The sequence below is a fragment of the Microtus ochrogaster genome, unplaced genomic scaffold, assembly GCF_000317375.1.
Source record: "Microtus ochrogaster isolate Prairie Vole_2 unplaced genomic scaffold, MicOch1.0 UNK14, whole genome shotgun sequence".
Lineage (NCBI taxonomy): Eukaryota > Metazoa > Chordata > Mammalia > Rodentia > Cricetidae > Microtus > Microtus ochrogaster.
The window spans coordinates 3,024,603-3,034,571 of NW_004949112.1; the positions used below are offsets into that span (position 1 = coordinate 3,024,603).

The 9,969-nt window shown below is 56.2% G+C and overlaps 1 protein-coding gene across 6 annotated transcripts in view; it reads right to left on the minus strand.

The window, feature by feature from the left end:
* Shank1 (SH3 and multiple ankyrin repeat domains 1) overlaps positions 1-9,969 on the minus strand; it is a 50,692-nt gene that overhangs the window by 14,446 nt on the left and 26,277 nt on the right. For 4 of the 6 annotated variants that reach the window (XM_013353657.2, XM_005366881.3, XM_013353660.2 and 1 more), the window contains 7 exons: positions 3,469-3,551; positions 3,100-3,224; positions 2,580-2,715; positions 2,057-2,137; positions 1,519-1,542; positions 1,266-1,334; positions 880-998 (listed from right to left, as the gene is read on the minus strand). In XM_013353657.2, the coding sequence (XP_013209111.1) occupies positions 880-998; positions 1,266-1,334; positions 1,519-1,542; positions 2,057-2,137; positions 2,580-2,715; positions 3,100-3,224; positions 3,469-3,551 (637 nt within the window). The remainder of the gene's footprint in view (positions 1-879; positions 999-1,265; positions 1,335-1,518; positions 1,543-2,056; positions 2,138-2,579; positions 2,716-3,099; positions 3,225-3,468; positions 3,552-9,969) is intronic. The other 2 variants (XM_013353656.2, XM_013353658.2) reach the window with 2 other exon arrangements.

A 9,969-nucleotide genomic window follows, 5' to 3' on the forward strand; every position in this document is an offset into this window, starting at 1 on the left:
GATCACCTGCACCGCGCTAACCACTGCAGCATCCCTCACAGGGAGATTCTAAGGCAGGCATGAGGTATCTGTGTGGAGCACCGTATCTGAAATTTGTTGAACAAGTACTTGATACAGACCAGCCTTTATCTGTGGGGAAGGGCAAGTGGAGAGCCATTGTTCACAGTGTGTGTGTGTGTGTGTGTGTGTGTGTGTGTTTGTGTGTAGGTTAGATTTACGTGTCTTCTTCAATCACTCTCAACTCTATTTTTAAAACATCATGTGTGTGTCCATGTGTCTGCATGTGGGACTGTGCACGTGGATTGTGCTGTGCCCTGGGCGGGCAGGAGAGGGCATCAGAGCTCCTGGAGCTGAGGTTATAGGCAGTTGTCAGCGGCCCCAGGGGGTTCCGGGAACTGAACACCAGCCTTCTGCAAGAACAATATATACTCTCAACCCCTGAGCTGTCTCTCCAGTCCCGGCATCAATATTTTAATAGCCATCTAACATCTGTTGAGCATCTAGGATTATGCTGAGGATATATAACTATGACATCATTTTCTTAATTTTTTTTTTTTTTTTGATCTGGAGACAAGATTTCCCTATGTAGCTCAGGCTGGTCTCAAACTTACAGCAACCCTCCTGACCCTGACTCAGTTTCTCAGGATCTGGGATGATGGGCATGAACCATCATGCTACATCTCTATAGCATTACTTTGTCTTACGTGAGGTCCCTAAAATGGGCAGGAAAGGGCGGATGAGACTTAACATGAGAAGATGAGAGAGGAGGAAGGAAGTGTGGTACTTCTCAAGACAAGTGTGGAGCTCACATGAAGACACTTGGGCGTCTTCAGACCTGCAGCGAGCCCCTCAGTTTCCTTCTCACACCAGGGTACCTACCTCAGTGGCAAAGAACCCTTTGGGCCTGTGCTTGCCCAGGGACGCAAGGCCACCAGGCCCAGGACTCTCGCTTGCACTGATGGTCTGCTGAGCAGCGGCCAAGATCTCATCCAGTTTGTCTGCGGGGAGTGAAGACAGTCAAAGAGACAATGCAAGTGGCCTACCACAGAGACCGGGCCGCCTCGGGGCTCTTGTGGTCCTGGTCCTGTCTCTGGGAACACCTCCCAGTCCAGCAGGCAGGGCCCAGTGATGACAAGGCACAGGAGAGTGGGTAACACAATCATGTAACGGGGTTTCCAGGGCCCCAAGTGTTTAGCTCCCAGGTGTCTGAGGGGCACCCAGGGAGGAGGGATTTGGCATTAGGGAGCCATGCTGTGACATCTTACTGAGTGCCATCTGATACACAGTCCGTTTTTTCTCCATGCTGGGCACTGGTGCCGGCTGTTGTTCATATTCTGTGGGCAAAGGAGAGGGATGAAGCTCAAGGGTACCCCTGCAGAGGGCATGGCCAGCAGGTGTGGACCAGCAGGTGTGGCCAACACAAGGTGGGGGCAGTGAGGGGCTGGGGTCAAGGGAAGGGTGAATCCGCCGCTGGGGTCAGGAGACTGGGCCCCTCCCACCAGACCTGAACCCACTCACCAATTTTCTTCTTCCAGGGGGAGACTAGCCCAGGGGTAGACAGCAGAGGAGCCAAGAGTTAGGACATCAGGGGGAGGTGAGGGACCCCTTTTTGGAATGCCCACCTCCCTAAGGACCCGGGGTAGCGGGATAGTCAGTCATCTGCCCAACTGGCCCCAGGTCAGAAGAAAATGAGACCCACCCCAGGTCATGATATTCTGCCTGCTAGGAGTCGCTAACCTTTCTCTGTTGGTCGAGAGAGACAGTAGAAGAAAGGGTAGGGGACAAAAGGAGAGTGACCCATGGTAGGGGGACACATACAGACCCCCAGAGACCCAGGACAGAGAAACAGAGATACAAGAGGGCAGGGGGAGACTCAAAAACTCCCCAGTGACACACAGGCAGGCCACAGAACCTGGCCCAAGGACATGGAGGGGGGGCGGAACAGGAGGAGGACGAGGACCCCTCGTGACTAACAACACTGACAAAGTCAAGGGTGGTCCAGCCCCTTGCCCCTGGCCGCCCCTGGCCCTCAGCCCCGGCAGCCCCACAGGCTCACCCATTTCCTCCAGCTCTGAGGTCATAGACTTGGAACGCAGGGAGATGGCTGGGGGCGGGAGCCGCTTAGCCTGCTGGGATGCTGGAAAGGTGGGGGTGGGCGGGAGGTGTCAGTGTTGCAGGGAGAAGACCCCTCGACACCCATTCCTTCCACTGTGCTTCCAGAACTCTGAGAACAGCACCCCAGCACGCTGAGCCCTCTCTGCCTCAGTTTCTCCCCAGAAAGGTTATGAACAGGCAGGCCTTGAGGGGGAAGGAGAGCCTTGTGGGGGGTTGAGGAGTGACCCTAAGAGTCTTAATTTGGTGGTTGGAGACGCCCCTTTGTTTTGATACAAAGTACCACGTAGCCTAGACTAACTCAAACTCATTAAGTAGCCCGGGATGGCCCCCGCCTTCTGATCCTCCTGCCTTTACCTCCCGGGTGCTGAGATTGCAGGTGGGCACCATAATGTCCCTCCCTGCAGCCTTGGGGCTGGAGGCCAGCTCTCCACGACACAGCGATGGTGACAGCGGTGAAGAAGTACCTTTCTTGTGGACAGCCTCGTCCATGTCTGGGTGTCTGGTCACCATTACCACCTTGACCATCAGCGTGTTGCCTCCCTGGCGGATCATGTTGACTACCTGCCGGTGGCCAACCTTCACTACGTTCTGCCCATTCACCTGTGTTGTGAAGGAGAGGGTAGAAGACCTTCAGCTCCTGAGTGCCCAACTGAGGGACCTTCTACCCCACCCTTTCTCGGCTCCCTGTAATTCCCGTGTCCCCAGGAATGGGCTGACCTGCACACCCTTCATGTCCCTGTACTGCATATGTTGGGGGACAATTCTATGATACTTCATTTTTATTTTTTTAGGTACAGTTTTACTCTGTGGCCCAGGCTAACTTGGAACTCACTAGGTAGCCCAGGCTGGCCTTGAACTAGTGGTAGTGGCAATTTCCCTGAGATGGCAGGTGTGAGCCACCACTCTGGTGTGGGCACCTCTCAATGGTCCAGGGAGAGTTGCTGTCCCCAGGGTCCCCGGAAGGACAGTGTGGCTGGCGCTCACCTCGATGAGGAAGTCTCCCATCCGTAGTCCAGCCCGCCATGCCACGCCACCCTCGTCCACAGACTCGAGGTACTGCAGCGCCGGGAAGGCCGGGGTGGGGGTGAATTCCTCGATGGGGGTCTGCGCTGCAGACGGGGAGGAGCCGGCGGGGTCGGAGGGGAGAGGGTGGAGAGGCCGAGCAGGGGATGGGGCTCAGACCAAGTCACAGTGGACTCACTGGAGCTGAGGGACCAGCACCCCAGGGTGGGACAATGGGTGGGCTTTAGGGTGTGTGTGAGGGGGGTCCCTTCTCTTTTTCCATCCTCCCTATCCAGGCCCTACTGCTTGGGTCAGAGAGGATCTCCCATCCCCTCCCCGGCCAGCACTCACCCTTGGCCCCCCGTAGCACGAACCCGAACCCCTCACTGTCCTTCTTCTGCAGTAAGACTGTCTTCTCCTTGATGATATAATCACTGGCAGGAGGCAGGAGGAAGGGATGGGGGATGGAGAAGGACTCATGAGGCACAGAGTTGGTGCCCCACCCAGTCACAGGGTGCCCCAGGCTCTGCGTGGAGACCATTCACTGCAGTTCCCCACTCCCATCCAGTCTGTACTTATGCTCCAGACACCCCCTCAAAGCCCGGGGTGCTCCGGTTTCCACCCACTCTTTCCTCATTCATCCTTCCGTGAATCCATCCACCCATCCACTCAGCAGAGCTGTTACCAAGCCCACAGCGCACCAGGCACCCAGTGGGGTGGGCAGAAGAGGCTGTGAATGATCACAGCCCTGAATGGGTGCTGGCTGGCAGTGTCCTGTCTGTGACCTTGAACCTATGACTTTAACCTTCTGTGCTTCAGTTACCAAGTCTGTCCTGAGGGCCTGGCTGAGGAGACTGTGAGCCATCCAGACTTGTACTACACACACAGGGTAGGGCACAGGCCTAGGTGCTAAGCCAAGAGGCGAATGTACTAACACACCTCATCTCTTTTACTACAGGAAGGCCTCCAGAGGACAGATTGAAACAATGTTTACTTTGCCCTGTCCAGTATGGCAGCCTTTAGCTGCATAGGACTATTTTCAAGTGTCGGTTCCTCAGTTACGGTGGCCATGTGGTGTCCCTGATGACACAGAACACTCCTGTCAGTTACTGAAAGTTCCGATGGACAGTGCTGACTGCTGCATCCCTTGAGAAGTGTCCAGTGTGTCACACATAGGCTGTCGGCACACTCTGGTCACACACCAACTACCAGTCTTGATGATGCAAGCCTGTCATCCCAGCTACTGGGGGAGGCTGCTGAGAGTGGAGGAGCAAAAGCTCAAGATCAGCCCAAGTAACTTAGTGAGGCTCTGTCTGAAGACGTCGTCATGTGAAAAGAGAGTTAGGGGTGTGGCTCAGAGCTAGAGCACCTGCTTAGAACCCCCAAAGTGAGGGGCTGGGGTGTGGCTCAGTGCTAGAGCATCTGCCTAGAACTCCTCCCCTAGTGGGGGGCTGGGGTGTGGCTCAGAGCTAGAGCCTCTGCCTAGAACTCCTGCCCTACTGGGGGGCTGGGGTGTGGCTCAGAGGTACAGCATCTGCCTAGAACTCCTCCCCCCAGTGGGGGGCTGGGGTGTGGCTCAGTGCTAGAGCCCCTGCCTAGAATCCCCCAGCGAGGGGCCGGAGGCTTCTTCCTAGAACATTTGCTAGGGTATGGATCAACAGTAGAGCACCTCTTAGCATGCACAAAGGCCCTGGGTTCCATCTCCAGTACTGAAAAAGTAAACACCAATACACCAACTTCCCCTGAATATGGTGTTAATTCTAAAGCCGTATATCTCACCAGGACATCTTAGTAGGATACAAACACAGGAAATGGATAAAATTCCAATCATAGCACCTGCTTTCCTGCTTCCTCAGATTGGCTGCAGCACAGCCTCAGTCCTGGATCACCACTACACCCCACTCCACACCCTCCCCGCCTGCTCATCCCAGTGTACAACAGGAACACCTGAACTGCTGCTCTACCTCAAGCCAGTTCCTCTCAGAACACTCCAGAACACACACACTGCAGTGCCTCTTTGTTAGCATCTAGAACCCAGGGCCAGCGCCATGCTCCCTCTCTCTCTGCAGCAACGCTCAGCACCCCCTCCACACACACTAAACCTCAGCTCGATCTGTGTGGCTTTCAGCCACTCCAATAATATCCATGCGGGTTCCCCAATTACCTACCCCCACATATTCAGCTAACAGCCCTCCACAAGTACTCCAGTATATTTCAGTGACACCCCCACACATCCCAGTATGCCCTGATTTTGACTCCCCTCACTTTGATATCAGTGTATTCCCATCACACGCCCTCTGAGTACCTCCCAACACATGGGGATAACACCTAACTGTGTGCCTACTGTATTCTAGTGCCACCATACCCCGTCAGTACCCTCTGTGAGCGTCCACGGTAAAGACCCATGCTCCTGTACACCAGTGGGTGTTCTGCACATGCCTGTGTGCTGCCTCCTTCCTGTGTTTAATGGGCCCCACATCATGCATGCACACAGAGGCATACCCCAGCCATTGTGCTGCCCCAGAGGCCAACAAGCCTGTTCACAGGCTCCCGCCTCCTCCCCCACAGCCCTCCCCTTTCCCCCTCCTAGTAGTCTTTGCAGCTGCCTGAAGCAGGTGCTGGGAGAAGATTGAAGGGTTGAAGAAAGGGGAGGGGGATGAGAGAAATGGGTCTAAGGAGGCTAGAAGGGTGAGGCCAATGGACAGTCTGGGGACAATCCAGAGGTCAGGGCACTTTGGCTCTTATTGTATTCTGTGGCAGTCTCATCCCTACACAGGGTGACAACCTTTTCTAAGCCCTTATGTCCTTACTACTCTGACACTCTCTCCACATGCCAAGAAATTCCCCATGAGGCAACAATGCCCTTCATGCTGCCCCTTTACACCTCGCCACGGCAAAGTCACCTTCCGTCATGCATGCATGCCTGCCACCCTCAACTTTCCCCATGCTCTGATCCCTCTCTCTCTCTCTCTCTCTCTCTCTCTCTCTCTCTCCTCTCTCTGCAGCCCAGTCTAGTCTAGAGCTCACACCAATCCTGTTTCTGCCTCCCTAGTGTTGGAGTAATGTATGTTAGCCACCACATCCAACTCTGCAATCTCTTTCAGCCCCAGCTTGACACATAAACCTCCTCCCGTATCCTGTCCTCAGACCAGAGCCTCTTGTTCACATGCCAAGGCCACGGCTCACTACAGGCCAGGCAGCATTGAAAACCCTTCACAACAGACCCACTGGGTATCTCCTCACAGCCAGTCCACGGAGAAGACTTAAACACTACTAAGTTCCGTTTTATAGGAAAGGAAGTAAGTCACAGAAAGGTTAAGAAACTCTCTAGAGACACACAGTAACATTGTGTGCTTGTTCTCCATTCAGGGTCTCACTGTGTAGCCCTGGCTGTCCTGGAGCTCACTCTGAAGACCAGGCTGACCTCAAACTCACAGGAATCTGCCTGCCTCTGTCTCCCAAGCACTAGGAATTTAAGGTGTGTACCATTATACCTAGCTGATAAAAAATCTTCAATACCTAAGAGAATATTCGGGTGACGGCAGTTAGAATTTCTTTCATGTCACACCACCCAAACACCTCAGACACACATTTCCAAAGTTGATGAGGTGACCTTTATGCTGGCTGGCCTTAGGCCAACTTGACACATAAACTAGAGCTATCTGAGAGGAGGGAACGTTAACTGAGAAAATGCCTCCATAGGGTCTGCTGTAGGGCATTTTCTTAATCAGTGACTGATGGGGAGGGCCCAGCCCATTATGGATGGTGCCACATCTGAGCTGGAAGTCCCGGGTTCTATAAGAAAGCAGACTGAGCAAGCCGTGGGAAGCGAGCCAGTAAGCACCGAGTCTCCATGGCCTCTGCATTACCTCCTGTCTCCAAGACTCTTCCCTGGTTGAGTTCTCGTCTGGACTTCCTTATGATGAACAGTGTTGTGGAAGTATAAACCAAATAAACCCTTTCCTTCTCAACTTGCTTTTCAGTCATGGTGTTTGTTTCAGCAATAGAAACCCTAACTAAAACAGCCCCGGACTGCTCCTCCAGTCTCTGGGGTTTATCCTAACTTCAGCCAGTAACACAAGTGATATATTATGAACCATGCATGGCCAACCACTTTTTAGGTCATTAATATTTAGGTCACTACAACATTCCTGAGTGGGGTTGATTGCGAGTGTTCCCATCTTTAAACTATGTAAACTGAGGCACAGAAGAAGGGCCTGCTTAAGATCACACCAGCTAGAACGGTCAAGATCACCAGTTAGGTTTCCTGAAAGCGACACGTCCCAGTAGCACCCAATTCTCTCCATTCCCACAGCACTCCCATCTGTTCCTCCCTGGCACATGGACCCCAGCATGCTGCAGAGTGTCTCTGTACCTTTGCGTGCCCTGTGCCTGATGTGGTACCTGCTTTTCTGCCTCCTCCCTCTTCTACCCCTCCCTCTGCACCATCCTATATCCCCATGTTTCCCCAAACTACCTCATCAAACAGCTGGTCTGATGGTGGGTGTCCTTAGGATATACCGGGAAATCACCCCTGCTCCCAGTCACTCTGCTCATCCCTTCTTCCAAGGGACCTCTTTGTATTTCTACAATCTCCTCACCCTTGTCTGCCTCCTCTCCAAAATTCTTGGGCCTCGGGCCCCCACATTCTCTTGCCTCCTATATAGATAAGCTATGGTGTCCCCCAACAGCCTCCACATCCCTTTCACACTGCCTGCCCTGCCATCCATGGAAAGCCCTTTCTCCTTTGGGTATCCACAGCGCGGACTAGGTTGGATTTCCCAGCAGCCGCTTTTGCTCACATTCCCTGCAAACTCCAGGCTCTGGTGCCCGGTCCCCACCCCCAAATCCTCTTCCTACCGCCTGTCTTCCATTCTCATCTCGGCACCTTTCTTGGCACTCAGCACCCACAAACTCCAGTACCCGAACCCTTTCCAGTACCCACACATCTTATTTCCCCTCTGTCCAGCAAACCCGCACTTCCCCCCTCCCCGCACCCCCCTCCAGTGCACACACAGCACCACCGTATGTGGTGCGGACTACCTGCCCATCAGGAGCTGGCACCATGTCTTTCCCCAGGCCATCCCTCCGTGTCCCAGAGAAGGTCTGGTTCCCTCATGGAGACTGCGGCGCGACTGCTCCCCACCCCCACCCCAGGTCCTTCTTGCCCACTCAGGATGCAACAGCCTGGAGCCGGCTGCCATCCACAGTGTTCCCTCCCTGCGTTCCCATCTCGGCAGGCCTCTCCACGGCCTGCACAGGGCCCCCGCATGCAAGCAAGTCGGCCCCTGTCCCCATGCTGAGAGCAGCACACAGGCAGATGCCAGAGCCCCATGCAGAAGCTTCACGAGGTTCAGCCCACGTGCCCCCATCCCCGCAGAGGGTAGAACTTCGGGCTCCAGGGTCGTCCCTCCCCATGCACAGACTCCTGGGGGCACGGAGCAGGGTATGTGGGGACAGAAACACAAGAGCAAACTGACGAGAGGGTGCGGGGGAGGAGGGGGCAGGCCAAGGCAGAGGAGGTTGGGTGTTGGGAAACACAGCCGCAGTCTCTGGGACAGATGCTCTCTCTCTCTCTCTCTCTCTCTCTCTCTCTCTCTCTCTCTCTCACACACACACACACACACACACACACACACATGTGCGCGCACGCATACAGACACATAGGCGCACATACGCACACAGTCCCCAGACAGCCTCGCTATGGTTCTAAGTCACACAGAGACAGACACCCCCCACGCAGGGACACACAGATGGACATAGGTGGGGGGTGGGCTTGGAGCCCACAGCCTCTCCATTTCTGTCTGTCCCTCACACACACGCAGGCGGTCATAGGCACACACATCATTGACACACGCACAGCCGCACAGTGACACGCAGCGGAAAAGAGGAGGGGAGGGAAGGCCGGGGGCGGGATGCCTGTGTGATGGAGGTGTGTGTGTGGGGGGACCGACTGTGAATGGGAGACAGGGGTATGAATGGGGGGACTTGCTGACTCTAGGAAGAGGGGCGGGGATGCGGAAGATTGGAGGGCTAGGGGGCCTGGGGTATCTGGGGGGGGGGAATCCTGGGAAAGGGCTCCTTAGAGTAGGGGAGTTAGGGGTGCCATAAAGGGCAAGAGTGGGTTGCAGAGTCTAGCTGTAGTGGGCTCTTTTCATTGGAGGGTGGGCAAAAAGTCTTGGAGAGCACAGGAGGCCCTGGAGCAGCGTCTGAGGCACAGGAAGGAGGGAGGAGGAAGAGAGGCGGGTGCTGAGCTGCTGAGAGAGGGTCTGGGAGGGCTCAGGCCTAAAGAAGGGAGGCTGCGAAGAGGAAAGTGGACAGGTCTGGGGGCCCTGAACGCACGGAGGGTCGTGCCAGGGACGATCGGGTTGCGCGCCGTTACCTGTAAATGTACCAGACGCTGCGCCGCCGGGGCCCCAGCGCAGGCCAGCTGGAGGAGAGCGCAGGGGGCGGCTGGGGCAGGGCGCCCCCGCCGGGGCCACCCCCGACTGCAGACAAAGCCATCGCCACCGCGGCCCCGGCCCCGGCCCAGGTCCCGATCCGGGCCGCCCCCGCCACCACCGCGGCCGCCGTCGCCGCCGCCGCCGCGTCCCCGTCCCCGCTCGGCTGAACCCCCGTGTCCGGGCCCCCAGGCCCCGCCTCATGCTGACCCGTGCCGGGAGGGGGGAGGGGCCGGAGGAGGGGGCGCGCACCCCCCTTCGGGAGGGCGGGCAGCCCCGGGGGGCTCACATGCTGAGGGGGGCGCGTGGGGGACAGTGCATGGCTGAGGCTCCAGCACCGCGGACAGCTCCGGAGGCGGCCGCGGCCCCGCGTTAACCCCTTGGCGTCCTGCGCCGGGCAGCCGGGCGGAGT